Source organism: Poecilia reticulata, chromosome 22, assembly GCF_904066995.2.
Source record: "Poecilia reticulata chromosome 22, P_reticulata-male-v2, whole genome shotgun sequence".
NCBI classification, from domain to species: domain Eukaryota; kingdom Metazoa; phylum Chordata; class Actinopteri; order Cyprinodontiformes; family Poeciliidae; genus Poecilia; species Poecilia reticulata.
In genome coordinates, this window is record NC_088851.1 from 20,354,054 (window position 1) to 20,372,761 (window position 18,708).

The 18,708-nt window shown below is 38.0% G+C and overlaps 1 protein-coding gene across 1 annotated transcript in view; it reads left to right on the top strand.

Annotated features, from left to right (window-relative positions):
- The window catches only part of gabrb1 (gamma-aminobutyric acid type A receptor subunit beta1), a 39,801-nt gene that overhangs the window by 16,581 nt on the left and 4,512 nt on the right, over window positions 1-18,708 (top strand). The window contains exons 4-8 of the mRNA XM_008400159.3: window positions 2,983-3,203; window positions 10,806-10,888; window positions 16,627-16,770; window positions 16,992-17,144; window positions 18,281-18,534. Of these exons, the coding sequence (XP_008398381.1) occupies window positions 2,983-3,203; window positions 10,806-10,888; window positions 16,627-16,770; window positions 16,992-17,144; window positions 18,281-18,534 (855 nt within the window). The remainder of the gene's footprint in view (window positions 1-2,982; window positions 3,204-10,805; window positions 10,889-16,626; window positions 16,771-16,991; window positions 17,145-18,280; window positions 18,535-18,708) is intronic.

The following is an 18,708-nucleotide window of genomic DNA, read 5'->3' on the forward strand; positions in this document are numbered from 1 at the left end:
TTTTTTATTTGAACTTGCAATTAAAGTTTATTTCAAAATGACGACAAAGTAGAAAGCTTTAAAAACTACACACTAGTTCAGTAGAGTAGCTTACCTCATTCTCCCTTTGTATTGTCATTTGTTACATTCCGGTTTTCTATGTTTGTTCACTTTTTCTTTTTTTTTTTTTACCTTTTCACTATGTGTATTTGACATGTTTTTATCACCTGCTTTCATAAAACTGGCTGAAGATTTTATTTTGATTGAATCTTCTGCTGCTGAGAAAAATAAGGACATTCAGCTGACTCATCATACTATATGACTTGCTTCTGATTAAAATTTTGTTTTATCTTTGCGGCTATGTAGTTTAAATCTGCAAATCTGTTTGTTCTACAGCCTGCAATCTCCCTACAGTCTCTGTGTTCTAGTTAAAGTATTTATCAGGCCAAAGCAGTTGCTGTGGTTGCCTTATTTTTTGCTGTAGCCACGCTCATCTTGGTGTTGAACGGTGACCTCTGAAGGTACAGATGGCCCTCAAACACACACATGCATTTTTTTTCTTCTTCAGAAAGTTAGTTTCCCTCGAGCTTCCTGAGAAATGCACACATAAGCATCTTGGCAAAGTGCAACGGATGCTGAAAACGCTGAATAGCTGTGAGAAGAATCTTAACGGCTGCTCTTCTCTCAGATTAGATCAACCGAAACCTGGTGATTTTTCCTCTAAATGCTACCAGCTCTCAGCTGAGACATTTTGATTAGTTGTTTGTTGAAACATTTTAGATGGTCTGAATGCCTGTACTATCACAGGAAATCTAATTACTTGACCTTATCTAACATGGACCACTGATGTTCTAAAGAAAGATTCATCCATCCAGCCATACATCTTCTTCCGCTTATCCGGAGTCGGGTTGCGGGCGTCCGGTAAAGTAAGATTGTTGACTTTTAAATCAACCAAGGAGCAAAGTCGTGCTACCAGACGCATGTGCAGGTGCTACTGGAGAGACTGGGCTCCAGACTTGGCTTTGGGGGATGTGGTTATGTTGCTGGGTGAGGTGTCAGGTGCCCTGCATCTTTTTGTGCCTCTTTGGCGCCGGGACTGTTTCGCTGCAGACCTACCACTGTGTCTGAAGTTTTTTTGCTCAGGGATGCTGCACGTTTGGGGGTCAAAACTGCATCCTGGTGCACTCTGGCACATGGCGGAAATCAGCTAGAGCTAAAATACAGACAGTGGAGATGCAAACACAAAAAAGCCAGACAGTATTGCAGTGTGGCTAGTTAATTTGTTTGTGATTTAACATTTTGTTAAATGTACATTTTGTTAAATCACATAGGCCTGACTTGGTTTGGGATAGCTTTTATACCCTCAAAATACCTAGGATACCTTGAAGGGTGTCTCTTATGGAAAGGATGTCTGACTTTTCCTCTTACCTCCATTGCACACAAGTAGAAGATAATATATGGTCGGATGTGAAACATTAGATTTGCCTGTTACGTAAACATGCCTTAAAGAAGTCTAAAAATCTTAACCTGTTGTTAAATCAGATTTTATGACTCTAGCCTCTTCCTTTCATGACATCACTTCCCTGGCTTCCTCATTTGTTCCAGTCAGCAGCTAATTCAAATGCTCGAGCACCTCGTGGATTCAAAGCCCTAACAAAATGCAATTTGAAGGGTTAGAATTACATAAAAGGAGGAAGCGCACAGGACTCCACCAGCATTTTAATGGACCCGGCTGGAAAGTGAGAACATGAGTGGAGTGCCTTCCCGATGTTAAGATGTTAACCCTGAAAGCAAGAGACAGCAGTGAAACACGTGTTCCCCGAGGCTCAGACATCAACTCTGAGCAGCAAAAAAAAAAAAAAAGAAAAAGACAGATGATTCATCCCGTTTAGGCTTCTTCTGGAAGTCCTACCGTTGAGTGTTTTATGTATCAGATGTCTTAATCTGGTCCAGTCCATGCTAGATTTCCAACTTCATGCAAATGTTTATAATGAGAGATCTTGGCTCTCACAGGGGAAAACTGCATTGTGTGTGTCTTTGAATGCTTTTTGACAACTCTTATGTAAAATGAGTTCATCTGACATTAAATGTAGACTAAGCTCAGTGATGCTTTAAAAACAAGAAATCGTCCCAAGTTATTTTTATTCACATCGAAACAATTACATTTAGAACACCATCATGAATCTCCTATTGCATTATTCCACCATTCCTGACTGACTCATAGTAAGGAATGACTGGTGCAGCGGTTGCAGAGTTGAGGCTGATGCAGGAACGGGAGCCTCTGAGGAGCAGGTGAAGCTGGGAGTCCCAACTGCCTGAGTCTCAGAACTGGAGCATGGAGGCCAGTGACTTTCCCCACTGCTTAATAAGAGCTGACATCACACAACATAACTCGCTTCTGCAGTCTGTTCTGCTGCTGGAGCGCGTTGTGTTTTTTATGAGGGAGGAACAGTAGGAGCTGAATGGTTTGGATCCCACATTGTGTGTTAGTTGCACAAATAACCCACACAGCAGTTTCATTAATTAAATACTCAGGTTAGTAAACCTTAATCCTTCCATTTGAACTTTGACACAGTTCAGACTAGAAGAGGGAATCAATCCATGATCTTTTCATCTGGCATAAGGCAAATTATTTTAAACATTTATCTGGAGATGTCAGAAATATTCAGAGAAGAGCTGAAAAATACCTGGCAAAGTTTTCACAGATTACGTCTGTGTCATTTTGAGTTTTATTCAATTAGAAGTAAACGTAAGAATCAAGAGTAAAACAGAGATCAAAGCACACAGTTTCTCACCAGCTGGAAAAGCTAGCTGCCTGACAGAGCAGTTTTTTTTGTTTTGTTTTTTTTTTTTTTACAACACTGCTATATTCTGAGAAATAAGTTGAATTTATTCGAGTACAAACCAGACTCTCAACGCTGGAATAGACAAAACGCTGTAAGCTGGTTGGATGTCAAACGGATAATAAGGAACTAAAGTCTTTCTGTCTCTGTGCCCCATCAGGACTACACCATCACCATGTATTTCCAGCAGTCTTGGAGAGATAAGCGGCTGTCCTATACAGGCATTCCCCTAAACCTGACCCTGGACAACCGGGTGGCTGACCAGCTCTGGGTTCCTGACACCTACTTCATTAATGACAAGAAGTCTTTTGTCCATGGGGTGACGGTCAAGAACAGGATGATCCGGCTACACCCTGATGGAACTGTGCTTTACGGCCTCAGGTAACAATTAATTCCCACCTTTTAGCTGAAAGCATAAAAGGGTTTTCAGACTGTCGCCTACTTTTTGGCACATTTTCCTCTTGGTCCTCTATAAAACATCCTGTATCATTTAAAACTGATGCTTTTGACAATAACCAATCTGCATATCTCTCCCAGTTGCTTAAGGAGAATCATAGATATTTTTCTAGCTTTCCACAAAGGAACCTATTAGGTACGTAAGAATAGCACAAAGAAGAAAAAAATATTACTTTTTATAATGATGCACATAAAACATTTGAAGTTTAAAGCTGGGAGTTACAAATGGTGCAGTATTGCTCTATATTCTTAGGTTTTCTATCATCTGGATAAATCATCTGGGAAACATGAGATTTTGAGAAATGTTGAGGATGCTTATATTAAAGACAAGGTTTTCTTCCAATGACATAAATGCATTCACACAAATCCCAGATTGGTTTGTTGGAAAATATAAGACATGCCATATTTCAACAAGCTCGAAGTCTCTTGCTCTAACAGAGGTTGATTTAAAACTGTAGATTGTACATATAGAAGGGATTTAGGGACCAGGTTTTAATGAGGAACAGGGCTGCCTCCGGGATGTTTGTGTTTCCAAAAGACTTCTGTTCAAAGCATGCAAATCTTTCCTGGGGAATACTAAGCCAATTAATTGCTGCAATTGTTGCAAAACCCAAATTCAGTTTTGATCAATGTGTTGGTGTTACCAGTGTGTAGCTTCAAAGAGATGATTAATCCACTAAGAATCCGTGAGGTTGAAGCGATTTTGCTGCAAAAGACGGGGACATTTAAAAGGCCAAAATGTAACAAGATCAGTGGATTATTATTATTTTTTGTGCTTTTGTGTTTGGGTTGTAACCCATTAGACCAAATATAATGCAAAGTTAATGGAAAAAAAAATACTCAGACACAATATCAGTCTTTACACAAAATAAAAATGGGGAGAATTAGTTATTTAAAGGCTGAGTAATCTTTTATTTAATTTTTTTGATGGGCACAAAGATTCTTTAAATAGAGAGTCAGGAAATCTGGTCTGACTTGTAAATATTAAACCCATCAGCATCGTGGGATCATCTAACTTCATAATTTCCTCCTCAGTTACATTTTTATTTTAAGAAACTGTGTTTATGGTTGTGGTTAAAATATCATTGTTAACCGTATTTCTCACAAGCTGAAACTTGCCTGTTAGCAGGGAGCTTTCAGAGCAAAATAAAACATTCATTTTGATTCTAAAGAAAAATTATTGAAATCATGGACATTTCTGTCGACGATGCACCAATCCTAACCCATAACATCGAGGATTTGGTGAAGTGATGCCAGGTGGCTGAGCAGCAGGGCTCTGACTGTTGACCAGAGCAGGATACAAAACCAACATGGTTTTCATGGCAACCTTTCATTTAACTGGAAATCCTTTGGTACACTGCTCTCCGGGACGCAGAATAAGGAAAGGATGCGAATGCACTCATAGACATATGTCTTTCAGTATGGTTCAAGTCAAACTGCAACACTGGCATAAGGCATCAGCTGCCCAGTGAGTAATAGTTTCCTTAGTCTCATATGTTGTTCTGCTGTGAATAAACAGATACAGAACTATATAATCATAGTCAGCATATGCACATTTTGGTATAGTAAAGAACAATCCATAACAGTTCTTTAATTTGAAAGACTTGTACGTACAAATCTATAACATTTCTGTTGAGTTTGGCTGTTTCCAATGCTGATACTACCTTCTTCCTAACCCCATTGATTCTCCTCAATGAGATTTGGTCTGGTCAGTTTGGTTTTTGAGAACTAGTCACATGGTTGATTAAGATCAGGGAAATTTTTCTGATCACAGGTGCAAAATGTCAACGTTTGGATATCTGAGCTGCATCTTTGTCTTGTCTCGACACGACGGTTTGTTGTGTTGTGAAATCAACCAATTTGGTTTGTCCTGATCTTAATTTTTGCCTCAATATTGATCCTTTAGTTTTTTACAAATGGGCACTGGAAGTTACAGACTCTCAGTTCAGTTCAATACCTAATTAAAGTTAATAAATGTGATGCCAGGTATTGAAAGACACATTACTTTTCTTTTGTAACACACTTTCTTCCTTGCTAGTGGGATTCAGGATGCTCCAGTTTCTCAAAAGCAACAAATATGTTGCTTTAACAGTTTTTGTGGAGCATCTGTAGTATGCCTCTCCAGCACAGGTTAAATTTGTTAAGAATGTTATAATATCCTAATAAAACTTCACCTGCAAATCTCAGACGTAACTTGATTTGTTTTTTTGTTTTTTTTTTTCCTGACTTTACAATCATCTACAATCTTGGTCCTACTTACAGGGTTTGCTCTGAGAGCATTTTGCTGCAGTGCCAGGCTAATTGATGACTCCTTAGCATAATACAATGACTCTTTCATAATTCAGCTCGTAACATGTGTTTCGACACGGTTTTATTTAATTCTGTGCAGGTAAAAAATGAACATTCCCTGCTTTTTTAAACTTTGTTTTTAAAGTTTTAACATGTTTAATTCACACTAAGCACAGCTTCTTCTGCTACACAAGCCTCTTTCACAAAATATTTTTGTGATAAACCCTCGAAGACAAGCTGCCTCTGAGCTCCCTCTGGGCATTTATAGATCACAAGATATTCCACATAGCTGTTCGCTTCCAAAAATAAAGCCAGCAGTGCTGGACGACAGGAGGTGTGGGGATACATCGCCATAAGCACTACTCATAAAATATGCATTCTTAGTTTTTGCATTCTATCTTTTTTATTTTTCAAAACATTAACGCCAGACAAAATATGTATCATCTCACAGCGGCAGAGGAAACGCTTAAAATTAAACCTGTATATCTCGCCTTTTTTATTTGCGTCATCTAATGAGTGCTGAGTTTTATTTACAGTTATAAAGCTTTCTAGTGACTGGTTGCACATCTGTGAGTACTTCGCTTAGCAAGTTAGGATGCAGCAGAGGTGGGTTTGACGTCTGTATCGGTCCATTGACAAAACACATGGAGTCCAAAAGACACCTTGACCCTCCTTAAAGTGTTTTGTGAAGGGGGCTCCGGCCTCTGTATGTGTCCTAGCAGCTGGCAGAGAAGATTATGATCAAACTGTGACAGATGGGATTTACAGTGATACTAAAATACAAGAAAACAAGCTATAAAAAACATGGATTTCAAAACACGCCGTGCAGTTGACAAAATCACAGAGAGCAGATTAATGATTAGTGGGTTTTTAGTCAAGCATAATGATTTGGGGGCATCCAAATCCCATCAAATTGTTTTGTTACTTGAACTTCTTTATTTTCAAGTCTGTACGGTGACACGGTTTTTCATCATTGTGGAAAATGACATTACAAGGGGTCCAACAAATTGGACCAGATTGTTGGTAGAAGTTGCTCTTGCTTGGTATTTTCATCAGTTTTCTTACCAGTCGGTTTCACGTGGCAGCATTCGCCTTCTCTGCTCTAGATGAACCAAACAATTGGGATGAAGATTCACGAGAGAAAATAACAGGTTTCAACAGGACATCCTTGAACTTCCTGCAGCTGTGATGCATATTGTTGCTGCCCTATTCATTTAAAAGTCACAATTCGTACAGATGCACTCACTCACACTTGCTGACGGTGTCAAGCAACCTTGCGCTGTTGGCAACACTCTACAAACAGTTGCATTATTGTGCTAAATAAATGACACTATGTTCCTGGAAAATACATAATTCTGCCCCTGTAAGAGAACCAGAGGCTGTGGTTTGCTGTGAACAAGTCAGATTCTGTGCAATCCGCTCTAATACATTAACAAATTTCATTGAATTAGTTGATTAATTTGTTTGATTTATTTGGCCCAAATGCCTTCATGCTTAGGGGTCATTATTCTTCACAAACACATAATTACTATTGCACTTTTTTTTATTTTTATTTGAACAAACTTGAAATTTCTGGGCTTTCATGGTTTTTGGGAGCATTTAGCCCCAGACGCTGGTGCTGTTTTTGTGTCTGGAGGAGCTGTCTGCTCAGATCAGGGGTTTTATAAGGTCCACATAGAAGCAGCTTTTCAAAGACAGAAACAGGGATACAATGAGAGAGGGAAGCAGAAAGCATTAAGTCAGACCTGAAGCAGCCCGATGAAAAGGACAGGGAGGCTGGATTTACCCAGAAACAACTCTTCTTTTGAGGCTGAATGAACATGGGCCTTGCGGGCTGTTTTCAGCACTCTGTCCCTTCCTAAAGTGAAGCAATTCTCAGTGTATTCAGATAGACAAGACTTTACTTCCCTCTGAGCCAGTTTCCTTCCTCCGTTTAATCTCCAGTGCTCGTAGTTTTCATTTCCCTCACTCTATTTGACCTTTTCACCCCAACCCTGGACCAGAATTTCCATCTTAAATAGTGTGTTTCCAGAACAATATAAAATGTAATTATTACAGAATATTGCCACTGTTCTAATTGTTTGGATGATAACCATGAAACCCATTCGTAATCTTTGTAAGCACTCAATTGCCATGCTCTAGATCATGGGTGCTAAAGTGCAACCCGTAGGTAATTTGTCTGTCCCCCTGGTTGGGGTTTTTCTTTTTAAGCTTCAAGCACATGCAAAATACTCACTGCAGATTCAAGTAAAGGTTTAACAAATTGGTCCTTGGTCCAGGAGGTTTTTCCTGCAATGCTGGGAGTATATTTCTCCTTCCTTCTCTACTTTGGCCCCAGAATCTGAAGGACTGATGATCATATCTTTCACACTGCTCTGCTGCAGAATCATTATCCCCCAAAGGCTCCGACAATTATTCATCCAGTGTGCTCGCTGCTGAGACAAGGGCTATATTTAGGTTTCCCAAAATGACCTCAGCTTTGATTGGCACTCTTACATCCCAATTATTGGAAATTCAGCACCTTGGAATAATGAAGACAACATCAAAGACCTGTTTATCTCCACATCATCGTCAGCGGCAGATCTCGGGGATGGTCACAACTAATAGAAAGCTTTCCTCAGAAAGGGAAAGAAAAGATGACACAGAGGCTAAGCTTAGTCTGCGCTGCTGGGCCTGAGCCGATGCAGAGTCTGAAAAGCTTCTGTTTAACGGGTCATGGTGATCACGAGGCCACATGTGGGGAACTCACAGTAAAAATTCGGAGGTTGTTAAATAAATACACATTACTTCACAACCACTGCGATTGTTTTGTCATATAACAAGCGCAAACATGCATTTTATTTGTACTTTTATGAGATAGACCAACAGAAACCTGTGCATAATAGTGAATTGTTAACAATAAGATACAGGGTACATGGCTCAGGAGGAGGATATGTCCAGCAGCAGTTAATGCAGAAGTTTTCAAGATACAACTTTTATTTTCGATTGTCCACTTCAGCACATTAGCAAGCAAACTTGCATATATTTAGCTATAAACTAGCGATTTAGTTTGTAAATCAAATATTTGGCTGGCTCAGAACAAAAATATTTAGCTTGCTAACATTATATTTTGTTAGGAACTAAATACTTAAGTTGAAACTGTGACATTGATAAATGAGCGGATAATATGGTTCAGAAACAGCACCCCATATCAGACTGGCACTACTTGCTGGTAGATGAAAATGTATTTATTTGTATCATTTATTTGTGTTTATTTGAAATTTTATTATGGTTTCTGTCTTTGGACGTTTTTCCTAAGGCTTTGTGCTTCAGAAAATATTTTCTGAAAGGAGGCTGAAAATAGCAGATCCAGGGATTCCAGGGTGACTCATGAAAGTGAAAAAATCCTTTAATACCTCCTTACTCTGACAGTAAAAGTTCAGCTGTCTTCACGTTTTCCCAGCTCTTACACTGTCATGGACGCTAAAAGCCCATAAAAATATTAATATTTATCCCTTACCTTCTGAATATTCCTGGCTGTTCATCTTTTTCTTGAACACGCTGAACACTTTAGGAAGCTTTGGATACGTCTTAAAGCTGGTGGAGAGGCATGGACAGACAGTACAAATGGAAAGTGTCCACTCACTGGCTTGTAAGGAGAAGACTGCAGTTCTCTTTTCATAGTTGTGAATCCCTTAGAGTCACAAATATGGGTGCACAAACTAGAGCCCAAGAATACTTTTCATCATCAGTAGAGTTTATGTTATGCCAGGATGGAATAGCTTAACAATAACAATGGAATCTTGGAGAATTTGTTGCAGCTCCCCTTTAATTTTTGTAAACAATGCTGTTTCTGTTGGTGTTTTGAAGTCTTGACCTTCAGAGTGCACTAGATTGGTTCACAGTTAGTTGAGTATGAAGCAGCAAGAATGAGAAAACACTTCCAAATCTGAGATACAGATAATGACAGAACAAAGACCTAAATACAGCGGTCAGGTTATACATGGGAACCTCCTGGTTGCTTCTTTTTAAATGTGACTGATCGGAAGAAGAGACGGGGGCAGAACCAGAGCAGAATGGAGGTATTAAATATATAATGAATATACTGACCCATGAATACTTTAGAATTACTTATTCCATTTTACACATTGAACAAATCTATATTCCATGGTGACAAGATGAGGCGCAGCATGGCATTGACATCTGGAGGATCTCTGCTAATGACTGGCTCTGATGAGACAAACCTGTTCAGCCACCACCAAATGTTGACCGAAGTGGAAAAGTTCATTTCCACAACTGTTTTGAACCAAAGTGCTTACTCACATTATTGTTTTGTAAAAGTACAGTTGCTACTTTATTGCATTTTTACCAGGAAAAGATAATCAAGACAAAGTGAAAAGTAGTTCATTTTCTTCACAACAAAGAGAAAAAGAAACCAAACATTTCAATGAATACTCCATTCATAATTTTTTTCCCCATCTTGTTGGGGTGGGGTTGGATGGAAAATATTGTCTAAATATCTTCATATCTGCTGCCTTAATTGTACATTGAAAATCCCCAAATGTGTATGACAGTAAATCACCATAAAAAATGAATAGGAATGCTTTATTTTGGACAGGGTGTATTTAATTTGACAATAAATACTTTTTAATAAGCTTCACTGAGTATAATGCAGCTTTACGTATGTCTAATTAAAGTCTATGAAGCATGCAGGGATCGTTTGTTTGCTCCACGTATTCCCTACGCCGCCAGATTTTCTGTCTGAATGAGTATAAGTGCAGGTCACCCAGAAAAAATGCCTGTAATTTATCCTTCCATTTCAGCACATTAATTATAATCTACCTACATGCTACAGTGGATATCTGGGATGACCTTTAATCGTGTTTTCTGTCATACACACAGATTATGAGGCTGTAAATAAGGTGTGGCTCCATCCGTACGGAGAGCAGTTTGTGACGGTTGTTGCTTCGGCTGTAAAACTTCACTGAGAGTTTCATCCGGTTTTATTGTTAACTCCTAATTACTGCCTGCTATAATTGAGATTAAAACACAAAGCTGTACAAAGGGAGAAGAGCTGCAGACGTCAATTCAGCAGAGCAAAGGCAATTATGGGAACGAGACGGAGAGTTTCGCTCCACTCAAGGTTTAAAAGGATTTGTGTAATTCGAGGTTTAGAAGGTCGGTTCTGTGAGTTATGCTCTACCCTTAAACTTCAAGAAATCAAATGAACATTTCCTTTTTGTTGTTGTTTTCACCAAGGATCACCACGACAGCCGCCTGCATGATGGACCTTCGCAGATACCCGCTGGATGAGCAGAACTGCACCTTGGAGATCGAGAGCTGTAAGCAACACAGTCTTTGTGTGCAAACTGATTCAAGAGATGCTGAGTGAACCTGGACAGATCCGTCTGTTTTCAGATATCACACAACTCTGACACAAGAACCTGTCATGATCTTCATGTGGTGAAGACACCTGATTTTCATCAGGCTGACCAGAGATGAAGAAAGCCACAGTAATGTAAAAGACAGGATAAGTTCTCAGATCTAGAAAGAGTTTTACTAAAACCTGTCACTACATGCTCCAGGAGCTAAAACCAGGCGTAAGGGAAGCTATAGAAAATCCAAGTGATAAAAATGGACAAAAGTCTGAAGATAGAAGAATTATAAAATCCAAAGGAAACACAGCTTGTCAGAGCACCACTTATACATCTGATATAATCATAATTCTAATTAATAAAGCAGGAATTTAACTACATGGTCAATCACATACATATCAGATCTGTATTTTAGCTTAACTACAGACGTACAACATTAGCATCTCAACTGCTTGTTAATAAACACACATTACATTTGACTGCCCATCCAACCATTTTTCCATCCTTGTTTCAGTCTTGGTCCAGCCATGTTTCCATCCACCCATTCTTCATTTTTAACCATAGGTGTTCATGCTGATAAAAGAAACTTAACTTAAATTGATTATACCACCCAGACCATATTTGTTCTGATTGTGGTTCATTTTCAGTTTTTCTATTGAAATGTTTCTCAACCTACACACTAAAGGAGGCTTGATGATATTGTATTTTTTTATTAAAATTAGCTGAAACATCAGTTTCCCAGGTCAGAATCATCTGAGGTTGTTCAGCTTACAGCCATCTAATGTGAACTGACAGTTGCTGTTTGACTGGACCTGTCCGCAGTGCCTCAGTTAAATAATTAACAATGCTGACATGAATAGTTAAAGTCTCACACATTATACAGTATATGTCTACATTTAGAGAGGGTGGAGCGCCTTTCTGCCTGGAGCTTCATGCATAAGTCATGCATATGCAACAAAGCCATATGAGCTCTCCAAAAACTCACTAATATACATCAGTTTATTTTATGACTGTTTGTTTTTAGTTTTCTATGGAAGTTTAAGCAGTGATCAGGTCTGCAAATTAACCTTTGGTTAGAAATGATATATAAAGCAACCGATGAAGTTGAAATTCTAGAAATGAGCAAATCTTTATTCTAATGGATGATGGAATTAATTACCGCTGCTTTTATCAGTCAAAATCTAAATTTTATGAATGTTATAAGTTAGTTTGGGTACAGATGGAGCAGTTAAATCAAAGTTTAGGCTTTCAGATTAATGTTTTGTTACCACAACAGACTGAAGCAACAATCTCCCTACACTCCCTAATCATCCACATATTCCTGATGTCTATTAAAAATAAATAAAATGGGTTTTCTCTAATGGTCAGAGGGGGTGCTCATTAGCTGTATTTGTGCCTGTTAAATTATAACTTTCTCCCTTCTCAATTCTCTAACAGATTAAACTGATGCAGGCTAAGAATTTGTTTTATGCCATAGTTTTACAGCCTTGTTCATTGGTAACATTGGGTATAGAAATGAGGCTCATGGCCATGGTCCAAGCTCCTCAAATTTACTGTGTCTAACAGATATCAGCTGTCTTTAATAATCGAACAGAAGCATGCTCATGCATGCTCCTCTGGGCTGTCTTATTGAATCTAGTCAGTGTAATATAAAAAAGATGTTACATTTGAGCATGAAAATTAAGTGTGCAAACCTGGTAGCTCTGAATCTGAAGCACACAAACATTTCATACTCAAATACAGATTAAATAAGATCAAAATGCCCAGGTCTTAGATATTAATAAAGTAACTAAAGCCGTAAAAGTCAAATAATTTAATGTAATCTATCCATCTTAATGTGGAAATTTCAATAGCTGAGAAAATTTAAATTAGAAATAAAGACTAAATCTCTAGGGATATTGCAGTGGGTTGCAAAAGTATATTTGCTTGCATACTTTATTACACTGCAACTCAAGACTTTAGTCTATTTTGTTTGGTTTTATGTGATAGACTAACACAAAGTAGACAAAGGAAAAGGCTAAAAGCAGAATTATATTGAAAAACAATATCACAAGCTTTGAGCAAAGCACTGTTCAATCATTTAACTGAAAATGGAAAACAAATGGCAAAACTTCAAGTATATAAAGAGATAGCTGTCCATGACAGGCAAGGTAAACAAAGCAGCTAAACGCCCTATGCTAGCTCTGGAGGAGCTGCACATCTCAGTTGGGAGAATATTTTAATTAAACCATTAGCCATTCAATGTTTCATGCCTTTATTACCAAATAGAAATCTATTTGGCTTTCTATTTGGCAGCCAAATAGCTGTCAAATTTCTTCACACTGAAACATCACTCTCAAAAAACCAAACCCACAATAAAACATTGTAGTGGCAACAGCATCCTGTGAGGGTGCAGCAGGGACATTAAAGTGGGGTAATTGATTTAAAGATGCAGTGGATCTCAAACTTTTAATAACGAGCACCTAAATACCAAATTTCCCAAGTACCACCACCATCACATATTTCAGAACAATACTACAATAGCACATTTTTTTGAGTTATGTCATATAAACAAAATTAGCCATTTTTAGTTTATGATCGATTGAATGTTTCGATTTTATCATGTTTTCTTTATAAGAATATACATTTTTTTTCAGGTTTTGAGTTGAAAATGAATAGAAATGTCCCTCATTATACATTTTGAGCCTAAGTAGACAAGGTGTCTACCTACTATTCATGAACATAACTAGGAGATGATTTCACAAAGGAAGAGATTATATTTGAAAAAATGTACTGAGGTTTAAAGATATGGAGCCTTTTTTTATTTATAAGACATGTTGTAGGTAAAAACACAAACTCAAACTGAATTTAGTTCAATAAATCAGGAGATATTTGATTCCCTTTGGAAGAACTGACATTATAATAGGCAATTCTCCTTTGAAATCATTCAGCGTGTTCAAATTATTCTAATTGTTCACTTAAGCCATTTCTAAAATGCTCCTCTTCGTACTGAAAAGGGATGAGAAAAATGAAGTAAAAGCATAATGAAGCTCTTCCGCTCTTGATAAGCTGTTAATTCCCAGAAATCCTTCAACTGCCTGCAGATAAGATGGAGAGCCTGAAAAGAGAAACACATTGGCCCAATTAAATGGGTCTAATTACCGATGGGGCATTGGGGGCCGGGTCACTCTGTTTCAGCCTGTAGATGTAGCCCAGAGACCTGCCAGGGTAAGTGAAGGGAAAGGCTTTATTTCTTGTCCAACTCAGCCTCTGGGAAACTGGAGGATGTCCAGCAGCTGGAAGGAAGCATGAATTTATTAAAATACAGTCAGTTTTGAGTTTAGAGGACAAATGATATGAGATGCCACATTTAGCATCAGATCTGCAGCTTTTGTTTGCTGTTTTAATGCACAGAGCAACTTGGCTAATAAAAAAGAGTTAGCACTTAGATCAAGTATGAAATGGAATAAAATGTTCTCCTTTGGAAAAGTTGAGGAGTCGGTAATATTTCATCTGGTGGAAAATTATTTAATCAAGACAGCATCTTGCTCTGTAAGTCACCTTAGAGATTGCTACCATGTTTTGTTTTGTTTTGGGGTTTTTTTGCAAACCTAAACCTTTTAGGCAATCAAAGAAAATCTAAGCGAATAGAAGATGCAGTATTAAAATGATTTCCTTTATTAGGCACAGAAAAGCAACTGCAGCAGTAGCTATCACTTATTACAATGGCTGGTAATGAGTCTTTTTTTTCATTTCTGTGGAGGAGTCTTGAGACACTATTTTGTACAGAGTTGTTTTATTTCAGACACAGCAAAGGATTTATGAGGATTTATGAGCATATTTATAGTATTGCAACAGAATCACAATTGGATTTTGGCCGGTTCTTTGATTGGGTGACTCAAGAACCTGTTTTTTTCCAACTCATTTATAGGTAGGCTTGTCTTGCCACATTTTCCAAGCGTACTTCAATGGAATCTCTCTGAAGACTTTTCTACTAGTGGGAACTATCTGTAACATCACCAAAAAGTAGGGTAGAACAAATAGTTGTTAAAGTGGTTACAGCCAAAGCTTCCCTCCTTATTTGCTACAAAAAATGTGTTTTAAATGTATGATCGAGAGGGAGGTTGATTACTAAACAAGAAAAACACAATATCTGTGATGGCGACATGTATTGTTCAGTCAGTATTGATGTTTTGTCAGCGTTGTGCATCACAAAGTCTTGGGTCAGTTAAGCACTGCAGTTACAGTGATTGAAGCCACTTTTGTACAAAGTTCTGCTGACCCAAGTTGACCCAACATGTGTTATACTCCAGTCAAACAAATGTCACCATATTGTTGGTTCTTCTCCAAACTGGTTGCAGCTTTCAGTTGAGTTTTTTTGTTGTTCTTTTTATGTTATTTCCTAAAGATAAAATGCTGTGCTGTCCTGCACAAACCTGGGGCAGCATGCAATCCTACCAAACCACAAGTTAGTTGTACAGACCAATTTTACTTGAGATTATTTACTTTCTGGACCAATTAAAGTAAATAAATACACTGGCCTTTTCAAAATTTTTGGTTGATTGCACATCTCAATAAAATGTTATCAGTTACAGTACAAGTTGCATGAGATAATTTGACCCTAAAGACTTCTGCATTTCCTGTCTGCTGAGGATTTATGAAAGTTTAATAAACTATACAAAATATTAACTTTTATTCTTTTAGACTATAGCAAATGTGAAATTTAGGGGGAAAAAATAAAGAAAAGTCTAGATTTCATCAAACCTTTGCATATGTTCTGTTCTATGATCAAGCAAAAAGAGTCAGTGGAAGGAGGAAAGTCACAAAGCCTATAACTTATAACCAGACTTTCACTTTTCAAAGCCAAGTATTGCAAGTACTGGTATACTTACAGCACTTGTGGCAGATTTAGAAAGAGACAGTACACAGGTTTGAAATGTCATTCTTCAGTGTCATCAATTCACCAGTAAGGGTCCTGAAATTGCTCCTCACTAAGACCAGGGACTATCCATCACTGCAAGAGCTGCCTCTGTGTTAACTCCTGGTTTGTATCTCCAGTGAGGTGTCACATTTTTTTTAAACTCTTCCTGAAAGCAGTTCGCTGACTGATGAGCACCGTAAACAGTTTTCATTCTAGCTGATTCATTCCAGACTTCATGTTCTCTGAGTGTGAAAGTATTTCCCTCGAGTCATGTTTTTCAACCTGCAATATATTTTCACTCTCCTTTTTATGATGTGAAAGAATTATACTAAAACAGAAATAAAAGAGAAAACGCTGGCGGATGTTCCCAAAGGATCTGCAGCTTATGTGGGTTCACATCCTGATGAATAAATCTGTTGACAATCCATTCAGGAGGTCACCGACAGTTCAGGTTGTTCAGTCGCTCACCAACACAGCCGTGAATCTCCAACATCAGAGAGATGATGTCAGAGTGACTTTCCTACTTCCCTCACCAGTTTCTCTTCCTAACATCCTGCTTACTATAGAGAAGATTGGAAAGAAAGGACTAACTTTTGAGTAGAACTAGGAATGCAAATTCCCCTTCATTGAGTTTCACTGGTTTCTGGTTGTGGGTCCCAAGGCCTCTGGCCTGTGACCACCATGGGAATTGTTTCTGGATGTTCTTAAGGGCAGCCTTGATCTCTCCTTTCTTACTTGTGCAAGTAGGACAGATGTTGTTGACTTTAACATTTTTAAATGTTTTGTGTTTTCCTGTTTCTCTCAGATGGATACACCACAGACGACATTGAGTTTTACTGGCAGGGCGGAAGCAATGCTGGGTCAGTCACTGGAGTGGAGAACATCGAGCTGCCTCAGTTTTCCATCATTGATTACCAAACCCTGTCCAAGAAAGCCGTGTTTGCCACAGGTAGCAATGAACTTTGTTTAATAAATTAAACAAATAATAATTGTGTACAATATTTTGTAAATCTTGAGACTAATATTAATTATCTACACTGGAAAAGTATAATCTATGGGAAGAATTGATATATTATGTCATAAACATTATGTTGTTTCATTTAGTACCCATCTTTTTATCAGTCTGTAAAAAGATCACCACAGACTTATACTATTTTCCTTACCAAACAGGTTCGTATCCACGACTGTCACTGAGTTTTAAACTCAAGAGGAATATTGGCTATTTCATCCTGCAGACTTACATGCCATCCATCCTGATCACCATCTTGTCCTGGGTCTCCTTCTGGATAAATTACGATGCGTCGGCTGCCAGAGTGGCTTTAGGTCAGTGACTTTTATTCATAGCTTCCCTCAGGTTCACTCATTTTTGTTCGCACTTGTTATGTATATAGACAGCAAACTTCTATGTTGTCTATGTAGAAGACAACATAGACATAAGCTTACATGATATCCATATCTCAGATTTGGAGAGCTCAAATTTATGGAGATAGAACCAGTCTTACTGAGCAATTATCACTTGTAAAGTCTGTTCTGTTAGTTTTTGACTTGAAAAAGCAAAAACATGCCCTGATTATTTATGACCTTCCATCAGAGTTCTCCTATTAAAAGGGGAATTATTACATTGAATTATTCAGTATTTTCTATTTCTCCACAATAGTTAAATTTGTCAAATGTTAGTCCTTTTTAGATCTTTGTGTCTATTTTTTTTAGCTTGCTGTATCAATTCTCTTCTTTTAGTCATGGTCCAACATTAGATTTCATATTATTTCTCAGAAAATACTTCCAGGCTAAACGTTAAATTTCACCTTATATGGAACAACATCTGATGACTTAAAAACAATATCACAAATTAATTAGTCTTATAGCCTCAAAATCTTTCTGAGAGATTAATTCTTGACCTTGTCTTGAAATGGCCTCAACCACATAAAAAGCTAGTGGTCAAGTGAACCTACGACCCTAAAATTTACACTTCACTAAAACTAAATCAGGTAATCCTACTTTGTAATAGTCACAAAGGAAGTGCATAACAGTATTACTATACTACTTCTACTCTACTACTAAAGAAAATCTTATTCTCCTTACAGATCTAACAGATCAAGACTTTGAGCCTCTCTGGAGCCTAACAAAGGATTTTATTACCTAATCTGGTGGTTATTTCCTCTTTTTTCTGAAAGGAGTTCAAAGTCTCTGGACCACTCGAAGTTGTCAGCTTTCAGGATCAGCTGTCGGTTCTCTCTTGGATGTATTGGTGTTTGTTTTTTTTTTTTTTGTTGGGTTCAGAACTAGGTTGGATGGCAAAGTTAGGCACTGAATGAGCAATGTTTGCAGCGTGTTTGACTTTGGAGGAATAGTAAAATCTTGCAAAGATTGACACAAAAAAGAAAAATAGCTCTAATAAGTGAAATGTCAAATCTGAGATGTTTGCATGTCCTACACTGTTGACTTTTGCACATGTGCAGGTATAACCACGGTGCTGACCATGACCACCATTAACACCCACCTGAGGGAGACCCTGCCAAAGATCCCCTACGTCAAGGCCATTGACATTTACCTCATGGGCTGTTTCGTCTTTGTGTTTCTGGCCCTGCTGGAGTATGCCTTTGTTAACTACATCTTTTTTGGCCGTGGTCCTCACCTACAGAAGAAAGCAGCGGAAAAGGCTGCTAAGTCCAATCATGAGAATAAGGGCCGACTGGAGAGCAGTAAAGTGCAGGTGGGTGAAGATCTGAGTGGAAAATATCAGTCACTTATGTCTACGGCAGGTTAAAATAAGTCTGGGGCAGTTTGATGACCAAGCCACCTACCCACCAGAAAGGTATGAATGCTTTGAAAGCCAAATTTAGAAAACTTTAAATTACTTTTTGAAATGTAAATCTTAAAATTTAAG